Raw genomic sequence first — 25,124 nt, 5'->3', positions numbered from 1 at the left:
TGGAGAATGGGATGTGGGAGACAAAGGTCTGCTGCTCAAAGAAAATAAATCAGACCCACTTAGGAATGTAAGAATAAGCTGCCTTATACCGATTCAGACCATTGGGCCATCTAGCTCAGTATTGTCTGCACTGACTGGCAGCGGCTTTTCAGGGTTTCTGACAGGGAATCTCTCCCAGTTCTACCTGGAGATGTTGGGGATTGAACCAGGGATTTTTTGCATGCAAGGCAGATGCTCTGCCACTGAGCTACGGCCCTTCTTGACATGTTCACTGCCTCTCAGCCTCAGAGGAAGGCAATGGTAAACCACCTCTGAATACCGCTTACCATGAAAACTGTATTCGTAGGGTCACCATAAGTCAGGATCAACTTGAAGGCCATTTCCATCCAAAGTAGCACTATGGATCTCAGCCTTTAATATTTATCAACAACACTACTAAATTTAGCAACATAAGTTGCAATCTTTCAAAGTAACATTATCTGAAAGATCTCCTGCCCCAGTATAGACCTGTAAAATCATGTAGATTATCTGGGATAATTCTATTTGTGGTACCACACCCTGCAAAATATCAAAGGGAGGTGACCCAAAAACAGGCATTTTCTGCTATTGCCCCTATACTATGAAATGCTGTTCTGTCTGCAATATGTGAAGCAGCAACCATCAGTTTCTTCAGACATCTTGTAAAGGCATATCTTTTTGCTTAGGCTTTCCTTGAACCATAAGATCAGACCCTGTGTTTATCTGTATGAATTTGTTTGAAATCCCGAATTCCTCTTTTTATTTGTTTTTATATGATTTTATACTTCTGTTGTAGTGGTTTTATATTATATTTTTGTTTTAATATTTATTGTTTTAATGTTGTGCACCTCTTAGAACTTTTTTATATATTAAGCAGTTTATCAATTCTTTAAAAAAAATAGTCGTCTCACCTCATTGGGCTTTATTTATTATTGATTTATTTATTATTTGATTTATATCCCTCCCTTCCTCCCAGCAAGAGCCCAGGGCAGCAAACAGAAGCGCTAAAAACACTTTATGTCATAGTTTAAAGTAATGAACTATATGCATGCCCTCTTCCTCGCTGTGGAACACATTTTAATTCATCATGTCTCAAAAATGCTTGACATCTTGAGATATGAAAATGAATGGCTTTGCAGTTCTTTTTTTTAAGTCAGTCAACACTTTTATATGGGAACTCAGTGACAAGTAGGTTGTAGCAACAAATGGGTGCAGGTGGGAGGTATTTAAAATGGTTGTTTTACTGATTATTATAAGACTTTGCATATATTGTGAAAAATATATTTCTTTTCTAGAATAATTTGTTTTCTTATGATGATTTACTATTTTTTGCTCTTCACATTTTGCATTAAAGAGAATACATTTTTCACAGAACTTCATAGTCGCTTCCCCCTTATGTTTCCTTTTTAGAAATCATCTAGACTCTCTGAGGATGACATTAAGTTGAGAAAAGAGAGAGACCGATATAGTGCCAATTTCCTGGAGTCTGCTAGTGTGCGTGCAACAAAGAGAGAGAAAATGGAAATTGGAGCCCTGGTCTCAGAACATAAAAACATCGTCGTGGGGGCTTCAACATGTGCAGCAGACAATCAAACTCACTTAATTTCCCCTGCTGCCAGTCACAATGGACAAGACAGACATGAATCCTTGGACAGTGAGGTTGCTAAAGAGATCAGGTATCTCGATGAGGTGCTAGAAGCAAACTGTTGTGATTCAGCTACTGATCACCCCTTTAACGGGATGACTTCCTCCTCCCCTGAGCCAAGTGCATGCATTGTCATGGATAGCTCTAGTCCATCTGTTCACGTTACTAATGATTCCGCAGCACCCAATGAAAGTGACATCATAGTAGTTTGTGGGCAAGCACCTCCAATTGTTGAGTGCAGTAGAATAAATGTCGCATCTGAGAAGCTCAAACCAAATGGCCATTCCATGGGCATTCTGCAAGAGGAACACTGTGACAGTCTGAACATTCCAGTGAGTCCATGCTCTTCCACAAGCTCAAGGTCTTCCAGGGATGGAGAAGTAACATTAGCCACCATTAAGAAAGAAGCTAAGTTTGAGCTTAGAGCATTTCATGAAGACAAGAAGCCATCCAAACTCTTTGAGGAGGAAGATCCAAGAGAGAATTACAGAGTGCGTAAAGTGAGGCCCTCGGAGGAAATGATAGAGCTGGAAAAAGAGAGGCGAGAGCTCATCCGAAGCCAGGCTGTCAAGAAGAATCCAGGGATCGCAGCAAAGTGGTGGAATCCACCCCAGGATAAAACGTTGGAGGAGGAGCTAGATGAGGAACATTTGGAGTCTCACAAAAAATACATAGAACGCAAAGAAAAGCAGCAGCAGCAACCATCGATGCCTGTGAAACACGTCACATATTCCTCTGCTCCACCTGATCTAGCTAGCAATAAAAAGGTTGATATTGTCACAGAGCAAATAGATTTTTCAGCTGCACGGAAACAGTTTCAGTTAATGGAAAATTCAGGCCAGCCAAATAACACAACAGAAGCACCCAAGAGATCAGGGACTCCCAAAATGTTCACTATACAACCCTTTTACAAACCAATAGGCCCTTCTCAAATGGACCGGCGAACACTCTCAGTTACAAAGCCTGTCTCTGTGTGTGGACAGGTTGGAAACAACAATATAACTATTGGAGAAGCTGAGAAGGTGTCTTGCATCTCAGACACTGACAGTGGTATTCAGAACATCTCTGGTGACTCAGTGCAAGCGTCTCTGTGTGGTGATGCCCCAAAGCTTGGCCAAGTCACAAAGATATGGTCTGATGATGGTGAATTCATGAGTGCAAAGGCAGTCTTTACAGTAGTGAGGGATGATGAACAGGGCATCATAGATCAGTTCTCAAGGTCAGAAGAACTGGACTCAGGATTGGATGATTTGTCTGTGAGATCTCAGGATACAACAGTTTTGGAAACACTTTCCAATGACTTCAGCATGGACAATATCAGCGACAGTGGTGCCTCCAATGAGACAATGAATGCTCTTCAAGAAAATTCCCTCACTGATTTCTCTTTGCCCCAGACCCCTCAGGCTAACACACCTTCTGAATGTCGAGGAGAGGGTGTTCCCAAGACACTTAGTGACCATGGCTTTTATTCTCCTCCTTCACCATTACTTGACTCCATGCTCATTGATGAGCAGTTGGAATACCAGGCTGGTCTACTGGTTCAAAATGCCATTCAGCAAGCTATAGCTGAGCAGGCTGACAAAATAAGTTACAAACAAGCAAAAGACGCAACAGAGCAAAAGAACCAACAGGTTAAGGAGCAGAAGGAGATGGTCAAGACACCATATTCTGAGACACAGCACAATTCAACATTTCAGCCACCTCAGGTGTCCTCTCCTATGCAGGAAAAACGGGATTCAGCACCAAAGACTACTGCAGTTCAAGGCTCTGTACTCAGGGAAAGGCAAGTTCCACAGCCGTCTCTTGTTGCCCCTAACACCCATCCAGCCACTGTGGAGGAAACCAAGCCAGAAGTCAGCTATTTCAGCAAGTATTCAGAAGCAGCTGAGCTGAGGAGCACAGCTTCTATTCTGGCTATGCAAGAAGCAGAGGTGACAATAGGGCCTTTCAAACTAAGGTCAAAAAAGCAGAGGACTTTGTCTATGATAGAAGAAGAGATCCGTGCAGCCCAAGAAAGAGAGGAGGAACTGAAAAGACAAAGGCAGGGTATGCAGCTGATACGGAGCCCTGTTGCAAAAAGTGCACCTTCTCTACCCACCAGAACTGTGTCTTACAGAACTGCACCAGGTAAGAGTCTGACATTTTGTTCTTAATCAACAAAATTGATGTAAGCCTGGGGTAACCAGAATGGTGCCCTCCAAATGTTGTTAGACTCTTAACTCCCATCAGCTCCAGCCAGCATAGCCAGAGGTCATGGTTGAAAAGAGTTATAGTCCAACAACATCTGGAGGCCATCACTTTGGATATCCCTGAGGTACACTATGTTGTTCTGAGACCACATCCTTTCTGTTTGGTTTCAAACTTTCACCCTGTTACAGGATGTGCTCAGCAGAAAATGGTTTGCTGAATCTGATCAAGGGTCTATATCTAATCCCAACATCCTCTTTGCAAAAATGGCAGCCAGATGCCTCCATGACAATCAGGACATGAAGGCAATTCACCTCCCCAGTTGTTTGTCTCCAACATCTGGTATTCAGAAGTATACTGATTCAGAAGTATACCTAAGATTTCATTTAGTGATCATAGCTAATAACCAAGATAGTTATCGGGGGGGGTCATCCACTTGTGGCAGGGAATGTCATATTGGCTAATTATGCATTATTTTGAAGAAGTGCTTTCTTCTATATGCCCTGAGCCTGCTTCCTGTTAGTTTCATGGGTAACCTGATTTCCAGTCCTATATGACAGAATGGAAGATGTTGACAAAAGCCTTTTGAAAATCCAAATGTATGATGTCTGTCTACTAGATCAGTCTTTCAAGAGGTAGGTAGGATTTCAGCTGAAGAGAGCCTCCTTGTACCAAACATGACAATACAAAATTTTATTAAGAGAGATGGTAAAAGATATTTAATTAAAGATTAGGTTATGTACACATCTTAGACTAGATTTTGCTCTCAATAGCACAGCTATAAACCAGTTTTGTGTTCTGTGTTTTAATACAGTAATACCTCGCTTAACGTACTCAATGGGACCAGAGCGAGTACGTAAACCGAAAATGTCCTTAAAGTGAAACACTACCTTTTACAGTAAAACTTTTTTTACCTGTCCTTCATGCGGAGCCTCAAAGCCCCGCGCTAAAGCCTCTGCTGCTGCGCTGCCGCACCTCCCAGCTGATCACGATCGTGCTTCCCAGCTGATTTGCGGTGGCACGATCGCGTCTATTTCCACCCCCACACGCTAAAGCCTCTGCTGCTGCACTGCGTTTCTGGAGAAATACAGGCATATGGAGCATGTACGTTATAGCAAGGCGACGTTAAGTGAAGCGACGTTAAACGGGGTATGCCTGTATTACCAGCCAAAGGTTAATCTCATCAAAATCTGAAATCAAAGTTTGTTTGACAGCACCTAGTTTTTTAAAGATCAAGTTATCTAGCATTAATTACATGTTGTATAGTACAATGTTATAAATCGTGGTAAAAAAATGGTAAGGAGAGGGCAGCTAGCCAGCATGATATAGATTGCCTGATGAATTGAGCCCAGTCCAGCAAATTGCTGAGTATAGAAAAATGTGCAGCCAAAGTTTAATTTGTAAAATGAAAAGTGTCAGACCTCAATCCTGTCTTATATCAATGCCCTTTGCCCTGATAGCCTGCCAGAGCCACAGGAAAAAGATTCTCACAAGGTCAGAGCTTTAGTGGGTTTCAGCAGTCAGGGATACAGAAAGGGGAGGCAAACTTTCTTGAGGGAAAAATGGGTGGGTCAGGGCAAGAGTGTTTATTGGATCCCGTGGGCCAGATGAAATTATTCTACAGGCTGGATCCAGCCCACAAACCAGAGGTTCTCCCCACCACAACCACCAGTAATAAACAATTGCCTAAGATCTACCACAGGGCTTTATTATGCATGGTTAAGAAGGAGACATCTTAACCACGATTCTGGGACAACGCACTGAGCCAGACTTTGGTCTAACTGCCGCACCAACTGAATTAAAATCCCAGGGAAGAGTAAAGTGGGTTTGATCTCCCCAGGAGCAGCACATTCATGTGTTTATGCTAAGCTATGGTTTTTCATAGTATTACATGTGAATGTGGCCAATGTTTGCATCATCCTTGTACTGTGGTTTAAGTAGCAAGGGCCCATAACAGCTGGCTTCAGTGGTTACAAGTTATTAACCAATGAAACTATTTCCTTCTCCTGGAGAGTTACCAGAGGTTAAGCTTCAGCACATTAGATTCCTGGCTTATTTGTTTTATTGGCCACTTTGACATGAAATGTGCTCAAGGCAATGTGCAAAAGCAAAACTAAAAATCTAGGTGGGGAAATCCCTCTGAGTTCTCTAGGAATGGGAATCCCAGAGAGTCATCCCTCTAATGGAGATCTTGCCTATATGGATGAATGTACTGTGGACAGAGCTTTACTTGAAGATCTTATGATGTGCAAAGGCATATATGTAAGAAGACAATTTATATGTGTTATCCATCTGCTTTTGAAATATAAATAAGTAGTGTACATAATCCCACAGGCTTTGGGTTCTTGTATGTCCTTTGATTGCAGTGGGGGATAGTAAAGCATGGGCTTAATTTTCCCATTGATACCAATGGGACTTAAATGTACGTAATCTTAGCCAAAATGTGCCTGTTATAACTATCTATGCTCCTTCCTCTGAAATATAAATGATTTGAAACAATAGTGTGCAATACAGATCAAACAATAGAAAAAGTCAGCTATAAAAGAAGTAGAAACTTCCTCAAAGCAGTTTTCTGTGTGGCGTTCACTGTTGACCTTAATGTTATAAGATTTCAACTTCAAGGAATCTTTAGAAACAGGAACTGTGAGTTTCTGCTTTGAGAACCAATCTGGTTCCAAATGGGCAAACTCTCTGGCTGCATTTCAATGTCAGCAATTTTGGGAAGACTGCCGGATCCATCTTGAGTAACATTTCTAAACATGTGCATCCTTTTTTCCTTAAAGCTAATATTCTCATTGTATTTCACAACTATGTAAGAAACAAAGGTGAATAAATCATCAAATTTTCAACCCCAGCAATTGGCTAACAATAAAGCTTCATACATCTCTTTGCTAGCTAGGAATGGAATTTGTTGCTCAGTAATATTTCCAGATTTTAAGAAAGTGGTGAACTGCACAGATGATTTAGGGTGGATAAGATTTTCTTACAGTTTACAGAAAAGCGGAATGATGGTAAAATGCTGATGAATATAATTGAAAAGTAGCTTTGAACTGTTCATAAACCTGTTTACATCTTTATGGAGACCACAGTGAAGGTCTGGGCAAAATATGGAGGTTTGGTAAGAAAAACAAGCAAAAATCAGGAATGCAAGAGTGAAATGAACAGAAAAGTCATGTGGGTATACCTGTCTGGGTTGTGCCTTGGTGCCATGTTGTTCATCCTTCTCCCTTTGTAGCCTGCTTAGGTCAATGTGATGTAATGCCCACAGACTTAATTTGAATGTAATAATTTTTTTAAAAAAACCTTGCTGGAAGCAGAGAGATAGCTCAACACTGGAAAAAACAGATGTCAATAAGATGTAGTGCATATGTTAAAATCTACAGATATTAATTAGTATATAGTACTTAGTAGATGTTATCAAGTGCATTGCACTATAATAAAAGTAAAAAATCTTGTGGAATCTTACAGACTAACAAATGTGTTATAGCATATGGTTTCATGGATTCAAGCCCACTTTGTCATATGATGCTTGAGCTACAGCTTGCAACTGGAGCGTGTTCAATATTTTGTTTTCATTTTCTACATAAAATCTGATTTGCACTCAGTTATTGACCATTTAATATTTAATATAGCCAGAACCCGTTTAGTCAGTTTGTTTGGCAATAAAACATTTCTTAACCCTTCCAAACCTTTGTTATCTGCAAAGTAAGATAAGTAGAAAAATAGTCACATTTCCTAATCCTTCAATTTAGCTCTCCACACACCTTCTTCATGACATACTGTATCCCAATCATTTGTAGCCTTAATTTCCCCTTCCCTGTAATGGGCACATGGGGCTTCATTTAGAAAATACTTAGCTTACCACCTTTACACATGCTCTCACCTCCAATCTACATTCAATCTACATTACCTAGGCAAACCTGTGTTTGCAAAAACCAATTTTTCTTTTTTCCTAAATATATTTTTTGATAAACCAATTGCAAAGGCTTGCACCTCCTTTTTGGTGTTTTGGGCAGTATGCATGACTTCCTCAAACCTTTTAGCCAGTAACCTGTTGATTTGTGCCATTGGAAAATGTGAAGTTTATAATATTTTAATAAGTTTAGTAGCCAGCCAGAACCCTTTTCTTCTTGGAGATGTCTGACTGTTTTAGTTTGTATGGAACAGATAGAACTCTAGATAACACTGAACAGACACTAAACATCTCTGTACTCTCCAAAACGTAGGAAGGATTGCATTAACTAAAATGCTTAGCTCATTAGCTGGAGTACTCAGCTCATGGCAAAAATGTACTGAGATGTGAAGTTTTAAACATTGCCAAATTGACTAGAACATAATGTAGCCTAAGCAATGACTATGCAATGACTGTGTAATACTGTAATGCCTATGGCATACTGATGTGTAACCTCCTAATTGGTAGATGCTAAAATCTTTGTCCTGAAATGTATAAAAAACCCAGGCAACCAGTGCCATGTTGCAGTTCTCAACTCACTACAAAATTTCCCATCATCCTTGCTGCTGCTTGAATGTAACCCTGTTAGTGGACAATCTGTTGCTTTTTCTATAGATTTCACACCCTGTAACTGACCGCATAATATATATCTGCCACTTTTTCTGATCTTGATGTTTTCTTCATATATATATTTGGTGACCTTGGGCCAGTCACTGCCTCTCAGCCTCAGAAGAAGGCAATGGTAAACCACCTCTGAATACCGCTTACCATGAAAACCCTATTCATAGGGTCGCCATATGTTGGAATCAACTTTAAGGCAGTCCATATTCCATTTCAACTGACCGCATAATATATATCTGCTACTTTTTCTGATCTTGATGTTTTCTTCATATATATGAGTTGAGGAAGAATTTGGTCTGTTATAAGCTTTTGTTAAGCTCAGGCCATTGCACAGCTTTCAGTGACGGACAAAACCATCCATGTATACCAGATGTCTCATCTGTGAACACCAGGAAATTCCTAACAGGATGTGACTGATGCCTCAAGGCAGCTGTAGCTTTCCCTAAGCCTCCATTTATGACTGCTATTAGTGTTCATGAATAAACAGTTGCTTCACAGAGACAGAAGACAGGTTGCAGATTTCCCTTTTGCTTTAGCTCAAACCCTGTGCATCTTTATCTCTAAGACTGCAATCCTTTATATCCATTTACCTGGGAGTAAACCTCACTGAATTCATTGATACTTAGTTTTGTGTAGACATCTATTGTTCTGTAAATGTATTAACGGACTGGGTTAGGTCCTGAGGGCCAGACAGAGAGCCCTGTAGGGCCACATTTGGTCCCTGGGCCTGAGGTTCCCCACCCATAGATGAGAGACCAAAGGAAAGTGAGTTTTGAGAAGGGTTTGAAGGGGAAGAGAGATCCTGATTAGTTTGCTGATTCTACAGTTAATGTAGCTCATGTGTACATTAAACAAACTAGCTGATTCAATCATAGCTTAAAATTACTTTTGCAGCTGAAATTTCTCATTCTTGCCCTTAGGTTATTGCTAGGTTATTTTGGTATGTAAATTGATGGGAAGATTTCCCACATTCCCTATATGCATTTATTTTCAACAAGAGTGGGCATATGAGGTAGGTTGTAGACCATTTGTAAACCATGCACAATCTGCTGGTTGCAGTGTTCTTGCAAAGAATACTGGTCTAAGTAGACCTTGATCTGATCCAACCAGGTATTACCTTAGGTAAGAGTTGTATACCCTGGATCACTAAATGCAGATTTGTTTATGCTTGGACTGTTAAGGGATTCTAATGATGAATTCTTGCATTATCAGTGGATCATGGGGATTCTAGAAAAAAGTTTACTAGGGATGGAGAAACTGTGGCCCTCTAGATGTTGTTGGCCTCCAAGTCCCATAAGTCCTAGCAGCATGGTTAATGGTCAAGGATGATAGGAGCTGTAATCTAACAATATCTGGAGGAGATTCCCCATCGCTGAAGCAGACCAAGAAACACCAAAGCCAGACTTCTGCTTTTCAAGAATTCCAGCAATTAGCAGGAATGAAGTGGTCCACCATAAATTGAACAGTGGTCCGCCAATGGACTACAATCTATTTTATATGCAGTATTGGTACAATCGCGCATAAACACATACACACACCCATGTGGTTATAAATCTTTATTACTATTTTAGTCCTAAACACAAAAAATACAATCAGTCCCAGGTTATACATTTTCAAGTCTTGTTAATTTAAGTGGGAGAAAAAGCTAAGTATGCACTTAACTCATTGAAATTGTGGCACGTAAACACTCTTAATCTTGGCTAGATTGTGTAAAACCACAGATATAATGTTGGCAGGGAATAGCAGACAGTTTAAATGACCCAAGATCTGTGTATAGTAAGATTATTTTGTGTCTAGCAAGGTCATGAGTTTTAATTCCACTACAAGTTTTCTAAATATATTGTACCAGTTTCCTCCCAGGATAAACACCTTAGGAGAAATGCTTACCAGTAGCTCTAGTTCTTGCCATTGATTGCTTGTGTGGGGGAAGGGAGGAGATGACATTTGCAGTTCCTCTGGTAGCAAAGACAGACCTTCTACAGGGCCAAGAATATACAACATTGGTTTCCTGTACAACTCAAGGCTGGTTTTTGTTAGAACTGTGTTTGGTGGTTCCATCTATATCATCTGAAACCTTATATCAGCATACCTGAGCTGTTCTCATTGTGGTAAAAAAAAAACTCTCAGCTGTAAGCCATGTTAGTTTTCACTGTATTATTTTAAAATAAATGAAGTGTTCATTCTAAGCAAAAAATTTCCCTGTTTCTGCTTTGTCCCTGCCCTCTAGTGGCCACAGTCGTTCTGGCTCATTGCAAGAGCTGCTCTCTTTGTGTATATCTTGAATATCTAGAAATAATGAAAATGTAACTTGGGTAGTTTGTTGCCAATTCCCTTAAAAAGAGGGAAGGAGAGAAAGATATTTGTGTCCACTGCTACATTCAGGGGAATGTAGTGGAAGTTTTCATTTTATCTTTTCTTGATCACACAAAACAGGAGAGAGGAACCTGTGGCCCTCCAAATGCTGTTGGACTCTAAACTCTTATCAGCCCAGCCAGCATGGCCAGTGGGTCAGGGATGAGAGGGATTGCAAGAAGATGTGGAGGGCTACAGGTTCCCCACCACTGATGCAAATGTTGATGACCAGAGTGGTAGAGCCACCATTTAGGGACAGGAGAAGGAGTCTCTTGCTTCTACTTCTTTCAGACTACATTCTTTTTACGTTCCTCAGATATACCCACATTTGTCATTAGTATGAGTTATTTAAAGGGTAGTAATAATACCTGTTATTCTAAATATACTGTTTTTTTTGCAGTGTAATCTTTGCCTATAAACAAACAACTGAAGGCATTTAAACCTTGCTAGGAAACTTGCCTCCCCCACAATGGAACCTGAAATAATGAGCCTGCCAAACATGCTTAAATGCAAAAAATTAAAACACGTTCAGTATTCTATCCAGGAAACCATAGTAATCCATCATTTTTAGAGCAGTGAAAGGACTGTAGTGGTGCTTCTGCTGCTTTGATAAAATCAGTAATTTATGTTGTGACAATTAAACTGGCACCCATCACTCGGGAATTAGGGAAGAAAAGCTGTTAAGAGACATAACTTGCCACATTCTGCCACTGGAGAACAGGATTGCCGATTCTGCAGTTCCATTCTCCCAGATTAATGAGTTGTATTGAAGACCCAGCCTACTGGGCTACTATCAGCGTCCCGCCTAAGTCTGTACCTGGCAACAGAACAAGGTAGTAATATTGTGATTAGGTCACAACACCTTAGCAATAACACCTGTTTTCTGTTCCTCATAGGGATCCTAGGGCTTCTGTTTATTGTATTATTTGTTTAAAATACTTATATCTCACTTTATTCCTCAAGAGGCTCTCAGAATGACTTACAAACAAAAACCCTCAAAATAAAATCATATAGAAATTTAGTATCAGGAATGGGGGGAAAACATAGTGCCAGGATTACTCAGGCAGCATTTTCTTCCCTTTTCTTCGGCCTTCCCCTTGCTGCCCTTTTTGGCCCTCCCTGCCTAGGCAGCTCCCACTTAGGGAGTGGGGCCAAGCGGCTGGAAGTTGTTCATCCTATGATGAGGCCAGTTTTCCCTTGCTGGCAGTTGTCTCTTAATTAGGTACTGCACTTCTATCCATTTGTAAGAGTGAGATATCTGTACATTATTTCTGAATGCAAAAGTAGTCTTTAGTGTGATTGGCGTTTTTAGGTTACAGGAGTCATAGCCAACCTTATAGGCAAGCATGCCAAATTCAGTGATTGAGAGGGTGCTATTCTAGTGCAGAGTCTACTATATATGAAGCTTTTCCCCCAAATACATTCTAGTGGTTTACCACTACTCTACTAAACCAGTGGTCTAGAAGTAGCATAGTATTTGAGAGGAAGATAGGAGTGTAGGCCTGGGTCTATAACTATTCTAGTGCAGAGTCTACTATATATGAAGCTTTTCCCCCAAATACATTCTAGTGGTTTACCACTACTCTACTAAACCAGTGGTCTAGAAGTAGCATAGTATTTGAGAGGAAGATAGGAGTGTAGGCCTGGGTCTATAACAAAACGAAGCCCAAAGCTCCCTTACTTCTGTCTAAAAGCTTCTGTTTCCTGTGCAAGATATACACATTTTTTTAATGAAAAAAAAGTTGGTAATTATAGGCAAAAATCTGGGCATGGCTTTTCTTGCTTAATGAGGAACAAACTGCCCAACTTAGTAATTATCTGTTCAGTCCATACTAATTCGAGGTCTCTTTCCTTCTGTAAGTTTGGTGTGTGTTTTTCAGAAACTGCTTGCAAGTCTGTTACCTAGAGAAGGAAATTCTGATTGGGTCTTTACAGGTAAAATAGAGAAGATCAAGCCACCTCCATCCCCGACCGCTGAAGGTCCCCCCTCGCATTCCGACTCAGCATCAGATGAATCTGGAGGATCCCAAAGGCCCAAGAACCTGATGCAGACTCTTATGGAAGATTACGAAAGTCACAAAACCAAGAGGCGGGAGAGGATGGATGAGAGCAGCGTAAGAATATACTGTTTCCCCAATAGCATTTTTCTGCACATAGTAGGCTTAAAAAAGAATTAATACTTTTCTAAAACTTTTATAGATCACCTATCAAGAATTCAGACTACAAGGCGATGAACAAAACCATTTACTGGCATGCTGCTATGGGTTCTGTTCTGAAATGGGTCTTTGTAAAAGGTGCCCTTTTGTATGAAGCTTTTTTTAAAACAACAAAGCATAGAACATATATCTGAAAAAGTTCCCATCCAAAGTTGCCCTTAAAGTCACTTCCTGCAGCCTCATGGGATCAGATGTAGATTCATTTATTTCATTGTGGTGCTTTTCATTTGGTCCTTCCCCCTGCCCCCCAACAAGGCTTAGCTTGGACCATGTCCACATGGGACATTCTCTCTCTCTCTCTCTCTCTCTCTCTCTCTCTCTCTCTCTCTCTCTCTCTCTCTCTCTCTCTCTCACTCTCTCACTCACTCACTCACTCACTCACTCACTCACTCACTCACTCACTCACTCACTCACTCACTCACTCACTCACTCTCAGAGGTAAGAGGTGCACATTCAGCATGGCTGATCCCCGTGATCATATCTGCTTGTTGTTTACTTGGGAACCCAAGCAAGGCCGTTCTCCACTGTCCTCATTTTAGTCGCAGTCTGGGACTAAAATGCCATACTAGGAGCAGGAGAAATCCCCACACAGAAGTGCCCTCATTTTGAAGTTTCTGTGAAATCAGTGGAATGATTGGAACTGAGATACAAAGCAACAGGTTCTTGCAGTGAGCAACATAACTACAGCACAAATGTTGGCTATTTCCTTCCACTGAAACAACCCTCCTACTTTAGTATTATAGTTTGCACTGCACCCCAGCATAAGATCAGAGAAAAATTCCATAGAGGTGGCACCTTGTTTTAGAGCGTGACCTTACCATTTACTGCACACAATCCATATTTTTGTTCTTTGTACTCAAGCAGCTGTTAAACATTGTGAAGGGTTTTACTCCATGTTCCTTGCCTTGTATGGTATGACCTACAATCATTGATGGTTTTTAATCTGAAGGAAGGCGGCTTTTTATGCTAGCAGAATAACAGTAAACTTCCAGATTAGTGCCAGATGAGGCTGAGTGAAGACAAAATCAGTACTTGGTTGGCTTCCTATCCAGGCACAGAGACTTAACAAATTATTATTATTATTCATTCCATTTGTATACCGCCCCATAGCCAAAGCTCTCTGGGAGGTTTACAACAATTAAAAACAAAAATACAAATATACAAATTTTAAATGTGCTCCTTGTGGAGGTTAATGGTATCTGTGAATCTAAATGCTTCATGAGAAGTAGATTTTTCAGAAGCACCTGAAAGCTGAGAGCTCATGTGCCAATGCAGGGTCTTCCTCCGAGCATTCCCACCCCCACACTGTGTTTATGTTAGCTCTTCAGTCAGAAATAACTCTTATGGTGCAGTTAGGAAGAGCAAGGGGCACACAGCGTTGTATTTATTCAGGACCAATTGAGTGCAAGGCACTGACCAGACATTTGAAATACTTCCATACCTAAAGAGAAAAGATCTCTTCCTTTCTCTGACTGCCTTTTCTGGAGGAATCGGATAAATCAGTACAGATAGCATTTATTTATTTATTTAATGTATATCCATCTCTTCCTCCCAGGTGGAGCTTAATCATAGTAGTAGTAGTAGTTCAAATAATTAATAGGATAAAGTAGTTAATTCAGTACCAGTATTCAGCATGTGAAAAGTTAAACTGTTAATGCAATGACAACTGACAGACAATTTGTTCTGTTTTAATTCTTAAATTGGCTTTTTTTCTAAACAGGGTTTGTTTTGGGGTTGTTGGTTTTTTTTAGCAATTAAGACTGCAGTCCTATACATACTTACCAGTGTGTAAATTCCATTGAACTCAAAAGGGTTTACATCTGCGTAGAAATGGATAGGATTACACTATAAAGCTAATTTAGCTGAAGATGAACTGTAAGATAGTGCTAGTTCTCAGTTTGATTTGAACTCTCTTTATGTACTAATGATTATCTTTTCCCTTTCTGGCAGTACAACTGTAAATTACTGTCTAACAAGGTTACTTCTGAGGTACTTTTCAAGCACTTGACTTTGCTTATTTTATTTTTTTGCATGAGGATTTCAAATGCATGCTGCTGCAGTTTGCTTTCTGTTGCTGTTTTGCATAACCATTTGAGTGATGGTTTGAAAGATGAAGACCTTCATTTTTTTCTAAAACACTCTTCTACCACCGCTAAGTATTTTTACCCAACTATAGGTCTTGAAATTGAAAGACGTGGGGGGATAGCAGGTTCCCAAGTATGCCTGCCCGTAAACCCAGGCATAAGGAACCTGTTGCTCTCCAGATGCTGTTGGACTCCAACTCCCTTCAGTCCCAGACAGCATGAACAGTGGTCAGAGATGATGGGAGTTGTAGTCCAGCAACATCTGAAGGACCACAGATTCCCCATGCCTGACCTAAACCATGATGGCAACTAGTATCCAGTTGCAGATTTGGGATTCTGTTTATGATGAGGCAAAAAGAGCATTCCATATAGGACTACTTCCAAGATTCATTTTTGAATTATGAATATTGAATATTTGAATTAAGGCCATGACTGCTGTTCTGTGGTGTGGTATGCCTTTCATCCCCATGGCTTAAAGCAGGGGTAGCCTACAGAATGCCCTCCAGATGTTTTGGGCTACAACTCCCTTCATTCCCATCTATTGGCCATGCTGGCTGGGGCTGATGGAAGCTGTAGTTCACAACAGCTGGAGGGCACCATATTGACTTCTCTGACTTAAAGTGTGTGTGCGTGTGTGTGTGTGTGTGTGTGTGTGTGTAAATTTTGCACTAGATTTCCGTAGGTACACTTCAGTGAAGTTATTGAGGTGTTTCCAACTGCAGTGCCCTCTTTGTGATAGTGCTCAGACTTGATCACAGTCCTATCACAGGTGTCAAGACAGCCGCTGAAGCTACTATGCCAATGGCTGCCCTGCCTTACAACAGCATGGCTGCCCTTAAAGGGCCAGTTATGTGGCTCAAGCTGAGGATTTTGCACTTCCCTTGAATAGTATCCTGTAGACTTATCTGGCAGCCCATAGAAATGAAGGCGGTGGGACCTGTCTTTCTCACTAGATCTAGAACCTTTCTACTCTCAAAAATTGTCAGCAAGAATAATAAATGTTCAGCTCTAAAAATGAAACACTCTATTGCTTACATGTTTTCAAGATTTCACATCGGTTAGGTCCATTTCTACCCTGTGATTTTCTACAAGAACTTACTCTGACAATTGTCACAGATATGTGTTAATTTTTTATAAATCAAATTACTGGTTTTGGATTTGGGTTTTTTAAATGCTACCTTGAGCATTTTTATGAAAAGGTAGGACAGAAATAGTTTAATTAAATAAACAATGAGGAAAACAATTTTTCATTGGGAACTTTGCAATGTATATTATTCCAATATTGGAAGAATTATGTCCAATTTTCAATATGTTTATCTGGTAGCATCCAAATAGGGCTTGTGTGTTCCTCTAGTTAGCTGCTACACAGAATTGATTTAGACTGATTCTAAAATGCTTTCCAATAGGTCTGTATTTTGCGATATTGCCGCCAAGCATGAATAAAGCTACCATGTTGTTGAATATACAGAGGGCACATTTACCAAATCTAATTCCTGATACTCCACCTCATAGAATAGTTTTTCCGGATTAGGTCCAGTTGTGTCCCTCCATTCACAGAAGTCTTTTTACTGCAACAGAGGCATCCGTGAATGGAAGGGGGAGAGAGGCAATTTTTGCAATATCCCATTTTCTCTTGCAGCCATCTGCATCACTTGCAGTGGATCCCTCCATGCTTTGAAGCAGATGGGGGGGGGGCAGGGGCTGCAAAGGGAAGGAAGAATCAGCAAAAACTGCCTTCTGCTCAGGGAAGCCTCCAATTGATTGAAGAACCATCCATGAGAAGAAGGACACAACCCTCAGTGTTTATTTTCCCCAGAAAGGGAAGATTTTCATGCCAGTCTACAATAGTTTTCTTTGTATGTTGCTTCTGTGTATTTATATTAAATGCTTAAGGAATTTGATCTTTGTGAATTCCAAGAACTGAACTGCTCTGCAACTCCCTGACTAATGTGTGGATCGGAACTTCATTATCTACTAGCTTTCACACTTCCCAAATGTTCTGATGCAGTTCTCTGCTCAGACAACCAATCAAAACATATATTGTTTTTTGGGGGAAGCATTTTAAAATGCATATTAAAATGCTTATTTCAATGCAATTGTTTATGCCTCCTCCCCCCCCAATTGCAAATTAATGCAGATAGGATGGGAAGGACTTATGAGTGTATGCATGTGAAAGGGAGATGGAACAATCCTTTCCTAATCCCTAATTCTGTGTGAATGAATGTGCGTATCCCTCCATAGCTGCAGAGAAGTATGTACTGTAGACAAGTGATAGGTGAGACCCCTGAAAGGATCCTCGCATTTTTTTCTCCAACTCACTACCTATCTATAATTATACTAGGAATGTGTGAAATCCCTGAAAAAGCTCACTATTCTTATTGAAACTTTGACACCCTTCAGAATTTGCTCCAAGCTTTTGCCTGAAGACAGACATCTGTTGTTTTGTTTGAATTTCACTTCAATGTGAAATCTGGTGACAACTGAAGGATATCAGAAGCCTAACTGAAACTCTCTTGGTGTCCTTTAAAATTGCAGCGCTGCAACCCTTCATGAAAATAGACAGTGGAGGCAGCAGCGAAAATAGAAATGAGGAGCAAACAACTCCTAACAGATTAGGCTGGAAAAGGCAGAATCCAATGCAGGCTGTTTGCTGGTGTTTTTCAATCCTATAGGTAGTGAGAAGGCAGAGGCCTGTGTTGGGAAGCTTGAACTGTCCAGTGCAGCTTGGTGGAAAAGCCCAGGAGCCCCTGACCCAACCTAAATTAAATGGTCAAAGATTGATTGATTGATTTCATTTATATACCGCCTCATAACCAAAGCTCTCTGGGCAGTTTACAACAATTAAAAACAAATATACAAATTTAAAAACACATTTTTAAAAAACCAATTTAAAAACATATGCTAAAATGCCTGGGAGAAGAGGAAAGTCTTGACCTGGCGCCGAAAAGATAACAGTGTTGTCGCCAGGCGCACCTCGTCACAAAGATCATTCCATAATTTGAGGGCCACCACTGAGAAGGCACTCTCCCTTGTTGCCAGTCTCCCAGCTTCCCTCCCAGTAGGCACCCGGAGGAGGGCCTTGGATGTGGAGCGTAGTGCGAGTGGGTTCATGTCGGGAGGCATTTCATCAGGTATTGTGGTCCCAAGCCGTGTAAGGCTTTATAGGTTAAAACCAGCACCTTAAATTGAGCTCAGAAACATACAGGCAGCCAATGCAAGTGGGTCAGAATGTGTTTTATATGTTCGAACCGTCTGGTCCCTGTTACCAATCTAGCTGCATTTTGCACAAGCTGCAGTTTCCAAACCATCTTCAAAGGCAGCCCCACACAGAGCGCATTGCAGTAATCTAACTTGGAGGTTACTAGAGCGTGGACAACTGAAGCCCGGTTATCCCTGTCCAGATAGGGGCATAGCTGGGCGACCAACCGAAGTTGGTAGAAGACACTCCATGCCACCGAGGCTACCTGAGCCTCAAGTGACAGAGATGGTACTAGGAGAACCCCCAAGCTATGAACCTGCTCCTTCAGGGAAAGTGCAACCCCATCCAGGACAGGCTGGACATCCACCATCCGGTCAGAAGAGCCACCCACGAACAGCATCTCAGTCTTGTCTGTATTGAGCCTCAGTATATTAGCCCTCAGCCAGTCCATTGTCACAGCGAGGCACTGGTTCAGCACATTATAATAATATAATAATAAAATTTTATTTCTAGGCCGCCTATCTGGCTGAATTAACGGCCACTCTAGGCAGCGTACATAGACTAAAATATAACATAGAGTAAAATATAACATATAATACTAAACAAAACCCCAGTAATCTATAGACATCCCGAGCAGCAGGTTCACGCACACATACACACACACGGTCTCTGGCCCCTTCAGCACTTGCTGCTTTTGTAGCTGGAGAGAGACAGGGCCCCGCCCTTCCAGGCCAGGTGGAAATCAGCCAGAAATGCAGGGAGCAGGTCTTGCAGAAACTCACACAGGTAGATGGTCTCTGGCCCCTTCAGCAGCTGCTGCTTTTGCAGCTGGAGAGAGACAGGGCCCCACCCTTCCAGGCCAGGTGGAAATCAGCCAGAAATGCAGGGAGCAGGTCTTGCAGAAACTCACACAGATAGATGGTCTCTGGCCCCTTCAGCAGTTGCTGCTTTTGTAGCTGGAGAGAGACAGGGCCCCGCCCTTCCAGGCCAGGTGGAAATCAGCCAGAAATGCAGGGAGCAGGTCTTGCAGAAACTCACACAGGTAGATGGTCTCTGGCCCCTTCAGCAGTTGCTGCTTTTGTAGCTGGAGAGAGACAGGGCCCCGCCCTTCCAGGCCAGGTGGAAATCAGCCAGAAATGCAGGGAGCAGGTCTTGCAGAAACTCACACAGGTAGATGGTCTCTGGCCTCTTCAGCAGTTGCTGCTTTTGTAGCTGGAGAGAGACAGGGCCCCGCCCTTCCAGGCCAGGTGGAAATCAGCCAGAAATGCAGGGAGCAGGTCTTGCAGAAACTCACACAGGTAGATGGTCTCTGGCCTCTTCAGCAGTTGCTGCTTTTGTAGCTGGAGAGAGACAGGGCCCCGCCCTTCCAGGCCAGGTGGAAATCAGCCAAAAATGCAGGGAGCAGGTCTTGCAGAAACTCACACAGGTAGATGGTCTCTGGCCCCTTCAGCAGTTGCTGCTTTTGTAGCTGGAGAGAGACAGGGCCCCGCCCTTCCAGGCCAGGTGGAAATCAGCCAGAAATGCAGGGAGCAGGTCTTGCAGAAACTCACACAGGTAGATGGTCTCTGGCCCCTTCAGCAGCTGCTGCTTTTGTAGCTGGAGAGAGACAGGGCCCCGCCCTTCCAGGCCAGGTGGAAATCAGCCAGAAATGCAGGGAGCAGGTCTTGCAGAAACTCACACAGGTAGATGGTCTCTGGCCTCTTCAGCAGTTGCTGCTTTTGTAGCTGGAGAGAGACAGGGCCCCGCCCTTCCAGGCCAGGTGGAAATCAGCCAGAAATGCAGGGAGCAGGTCTTGCAGAAACTCACACAGGTAGATGGTCTCTGGCCCCTTCAGCAGTTGCTGCTTTTGTAGCTGGAGAGAGACAGGGCCCCGCCCTTCCAGGCCAGGTGGAAATCAGCCAGAAATGCAGGGAGCAGGTCTTGCAGAAACTCACACAGGTAGATGGTCTCTGGCCCCTTCAGCAGTTGCTGCTTTTGTAGCTGGAGAGAGACAGGGCCCCGCCCTTCCAGGCCAGGTGGAAATCAGCCAGAAATGCAGGGAGCAGGTCTTGCAGAAACTCACACAGGTAGATGGTCTCTGGCCTCTTCAGCAGTTGCTGCTTTTGTAGCTGGAGAGAGACAGGGCCCCGCCCTTCCAGGCCAGGTGGAAATCAGCCAGAAATGCAGGGAGCAGGTCTTGCAGAAACTCACACAGGTAGATGGTCTCTGGCCCCTTCAGCAGTTGCTGCTTTTGTAGCTGGAGAGAGACAGGGCCCCGCCCTTCCAGGCCAGGTGGAAATCAGCCAGAAATGCAGGGAGCAGGTCTTGCAGAAACTCACACAGGTAGATGGTCTCTGGCCCCTTCAGCAGCTGCTGCTTTTGTAGCTGGAGAGAGACAGGGCCCCGCCCTTCCAGGCCAGGTGGAAATCAGCCAGAAATGCAGGGAGCAGGTCTTGCAGAAACTCACACAGGTAGATGGTCTCTGGCCTCTTCAGCAGTTGCTGCTTTTGTAGCTGGAGAGAGACAGGGCCCCGCCCTTCCAGGCCAGGTGGAAATCAGCCAGAAATGCAGGGAGCAGGTCTTGCAGAAACTCACACAGGTAGATGGTCTCTGGCCCCTTCAGCAGTTGCTGCTTTTGTAGCTGGAGAGAGACAGGGCCCCGCCCTTCCAGGCCAGGTGGAAATCAGCCAGAAATGCAGGGAGCAGGTCTTGCAGAAACTCACACAGGTAGATGGTCTCTGGCCTCTTCAGCAGTTGCTGCTTTTGTAGCTGGAGAGAGACAGGGCCCCGCCCTTCCAGGCCAGGTGGAAATCAGCCAGAAATGCAGGGAGCAGGTCTTGCAGAAACTCACACAGGTAGATGGTCTCTGGCCTCTTCAGCAGTTGCTGCTTTTGTAGCTGGAGAGAGACAGGGCCCCGCCCTTCCAGGCCAGGTGGAAATCAGCCAAAAATGCAGGGAGCAGGTCTTGCAGAAACTCACACAGGTAGATGGTCTCTGGCCCCTTCAGCAGTTGCTGCTTTTGTAGCTGGAGAGAGACAGGGCCCCGCCCTTCCAGGCCAGGTGGAAATCAGCCAGAAATGCAGGGAGCAGGTCTTGCAGAAACTCACACAGGTAGATGGTCTCTGGCCCCTTCAGCAGCTGCTGCTTTTGTAGCTGGAGAGAGACAGGGCCCCGCCCTTCCAGGCCAGGTGGAAATCAGCCAGAAATGCAGGGAGCAGGTCTTGCAGAAACTCACACATTGACAGATTGCTGCGTTTATTCCAGGAGGAATCCCCTAAACCTCAGGGAAGGTATCACTTGACAAAGGACCTTTGAATTGGGCCTCACATTTCAAATTCTATGTATTTATTTTTCATATCCTGTTGGACTCCTGTGCTTTGGGGGTTTAGGGGGTTCATTAAGGTTCATCTTCATTGTCCCTATTCAGCTGCCAGGAATGCTGTCCATGAGCTGCAGACTTTGAAAAAAATAGTTTTTTGCAGTTTGATTGAGCAATTTTTTCTTCTTTCTTTGCCTTAGCAAAAAACAACACAAATATGAATGTATAGCCAGTACCTCTCATTTGTTCATGAACCGTTTATAAGCAATAGAGCTTTAACTGAGTCAGATCGTTGGTCCATCTCAGTATTGACTACTCTGACTGGCAGTGGCCTCTTCTGGGATTTAGACAGGAATCTTTCCTACTCCTACCTGGAGGTGCCAGGAATTGAACCTGGGACCTTGCGCATGCAAAGCAGATGTGGCTCTTTCTATCACAGTTGTTTGTGTTTACAGTTAAAACTTTAACTGTACCTGACAGTCATGGTGGTTTACAGTATTTTTAAGGTTATTCTGTATAGTTAACACTAATATTCTTTTGTTAAATTCAGTATTTTGAAAATGTACAAACAGTGAACACAGTTCAGCAGATGTAAGCAAAATTTATTTCAATGAAAAATGTTAAAGGGGTGTATATAATTCAAAGGAAATGAATGAGATTTCATTGATTGCTTAACTTTGTCTAGATTGAATTGCAAATATGTTGAGATTAAGTCTACTAGCCCCAAGCTATAAATGAAATTAAAGGATACATCTGAGTCTTCTTCAAAGGGAAGACAGGTAACAAAACTTCCAATACTCAAATGTAATTAGTCCTAAAGAAACTCCTCCAAAATAGGCTTCTTTAGACCACTTCAGGTATTATGCTTGCAGATGCACAACCTAAATGTCTTAAATGGACTAGTATGTACGTAATTTGTGATTGCAACATGTTTATAAACATACCTATTATGTAGGTGCCTTTGTCTGGGAGGTGTGGGTTGGCTGCAACTCCCTGTTAAGGGTATACACTTAGTGAGAAACCTGGGTTCAATAAAGTTTGTTTTCTAAATTGTCTGATTTCAGAGCTTTTCCAAATTTGTCACTGCAAACTGATGCCTAAGTTTGATTTTTGTTTTTCTTTTTAGAGGAAAAAAATTAAAAATGCATTTCTGGAACCATACATACACATCACAGTTTTTCACTCTTCTACTGACTATATCCTGGAACCCTGATCCTCAACACGTTTAAGTCTGTTGGCGTCAGCTGAACTTCCTTAGAAATGCATATTGTTATGACTAAAATGTAAATGTGTAGAAAAAATCCGCTCAACCTTAGAGCAGCTTGGGATGTTACATAGAAGCAGTGTTAGTATATTCACAATTAATCGGCACATTTGCTTTTGGTGTACAATATGAAAGGAGATGTTTACTCCTCTCCCCCATAGACATCACTTCTTTTCTAATATTGCTGCTTTTATATAATGCAGTAGCTCTCCAGTGAGAGGTAGGATACTCAGAGGGGAAATGGAAAGTTCCAGGGAGGGAGAAGTTTCCCAGCAGACAGGGATCGAGAGATTTTGACCCTTGCATCAGAAGTTTGCAGCCTTGCAGCCACCAGAAGTGTTACCGTGGAAGCTGCAGAGAGGCAGGGAATGCATAGAAGCTCCTGATTACAACATTTCTTTCCTCTCATGCCTCCAACCCTGCCTGCCTGTTGGGAGGCAGCCTGGTATACCCTCTTCTAGTTCTCCTCCAATGTGTGTGTGGCATTAAACAGTAGTGGCTCATTCCACAGATCCTTGCCAGCACCGCAGTGAGCTGCATTCATACAGCTGTATACAAGGATTATGTGTGCTTGCCTGCCAAACAAAATGGCTGTAGGTGGGCTGGGGGTGGGGGGCTTGGCAGGTAAGCGTTAGAAGTAAGCTGAGGTTCAAAAAGTTTGAGAAACATCTGTTTATAGTGCCTTACGCTGCAATGATCCAAACATTTATTGAAGAACAATGGGGGGAGGCCAGCAAGGGTTAGGCAGGGCAAGGTTTTGAGTGTACAGAGAGGAGTAAACGTGTGGGGCAATAAGGGTGAGTGGAGGACTGGTTCATATCCAGGATGCATCTGTCCCCCTATCTTGGGTTGGCTTAGTCTTTATACCTGCAGGAGAGTGGATATATATATGTAAAGATTTGTGCTGGGGGGGGGGTGAAGATGCAAAAAATATGCAAGGGAAGCCTAGGAACAGAGGCTACAAAGAGGCACAGGAAATAATGGTGACACAGGTTGAGAATAAGTAAAAATGAAGGCAAATGAATTGAAATAAGGGAGAATTAGTTTTTATTACCTTTCCATCCAACTTTTCCTTGAAGGTTGTTCGCAGCAGCAGTCCTAGCCTGACACTGTAATCACTACACCACTGACTCTCACTGGAGAAGCAAGGAGCAGCAAAGAAGCACTCAGTTCTTTTATTACATCTATATCAGGTCCCTTCTCCAATGAACTCAGATTGGCATTTTAGGCCTCCAGAAGTATACATTTTCTTTAAGGCATACAGTTTGGGATGCATTTGTATATAATGAATCCTAAAAATATAGTATTTAGTCTTTTAAAAATATTTATTAGTATTTTAAAGTGTTTGGCATACGTTTAACATGCTGCCAGTGAACACTGCCAGAGACTGCTTGGAGACAGATGATAATTTTGCTGGGAGGGTGAAAGGTGGCAGTTTCACGCATGGTATGTCTCTGTGCACAGACTTTACAGGATTTGTTGTACTTCAAAACCTGTTTGACCAGAGATGATCACAAGAAATGATGGGGTACACCACAGGCAACAGTGGCTCTGTCAATAATCACCTTTACACACAGTGCAAACTTGTATTTACTAAGAATAAAGTCCCAATTTGTAAGGATTGCAGCCATAAAAATTCTTGTCTATCTCTAGCTTCTAAAAGCTCTTCTCAATAGAATAAGCTGCCTAGGGGCAGAGTATGCGGAATTTCCTTCATAGGAAGTTCCCAAGAAAAGGGCAGGGTGTTGTGTCTCAAGGGCTGTGTTACATTTATAACAAAGTTATTACAGATGGTATCCTTGTTCTTGTGTTGCAACAGTTGTACTCATTTTTTCAAAATCTATTTTTATACTTTGGGAGCCATAGGGTCCCACCCTCCCTCATCTCAACCCTGTTGTGTTTTGTTGCTTGCTCAATCAAGTGACATAGGAATGAGAGACTACCTGGCAAGTTTAAAATAATTTACCAGAGAGAAAGGGGAGGCTGTTCCGATCAGCCAAGCATGTATTTACATAACAACAGTACTTAGCAATTTACATAGTGCTTTAAAGTGTTCGGAGAATCCTTACAACAACTTTGTGAAATAGGTCAGTGTTGTTGTTTTTTCCCATATTGCAGATGGCACAGAGCTGAAGCTGAAAACATAGAAGCTTGCTTGCCTCAGGGCTCTAAGTGACTTAGTGCAGAAGATGAGATTTTAACAAGGAATACTGTTTCCACACTAATGTGGAATTGTCATGCATTTCCCCCTCACTTTTTTATTTAATACCCTGCCCTTCCTCCCAGTA

General features: G+C 42.3%; 1 protein-coding gene across 10 annotated transcripts in view; it reads left to right on the top strand.

Moving 5' to 3' along the window:
* PALM2AKAP2 (PALM2 and AKAP2 fusion) overlaps window positions 1-25,124 on the top strand; it is a 370,520-nt gene that overhangs the window by 340,108 nt on the left and 5,288 nt on the right. For 8 of the 10 annotated variants that reach the window (XM_061632556.1, XM_061632546.1, XM_061632594.1 and 5 more), the window contains 3 exons: window positions 1,429-3,790; window positions 12,711-12,889; window positions 14,942-14,980. In XM_061632556.1, coding sequence (XP_061488540.1) covers window positions 1,429-3,790; window positions 12,711-12,889; window positions 14,942-14,980 — 2,580 coding nt within the window. The remainder of the gene's footprint in view (window positions 1-1,428; window positions 3,791-12,710; window positions 12,890-14,941; window positions 14,981-25,124) is intronic. The other 2 variants (XM_061632566.1, XM_061632584.1) reach the window with 2 other exon arrangements.

This window comes from Rhineura floridana, chromosome 1, assembly GCF_030035675.1.
Source record: "Rhineura floridana isolate rRhiFlo1 chromosome 1, rRhiFlo1.hap2, whole genome shotgun sequence".
In the NCBI taxonomy this organism is placed as follows: domain Eukaryota; kingdom Metazoa; phylum Chordata; class Lepidosauria; order Squamata; family Rhineuridae; genus Rhineura; species Rhineura floridana.
The sequence above is the reverse complement of the archived record's forward strand: the minus strand, read 5'-3'. Positions and strand labels throughout refer to the sequence as shown.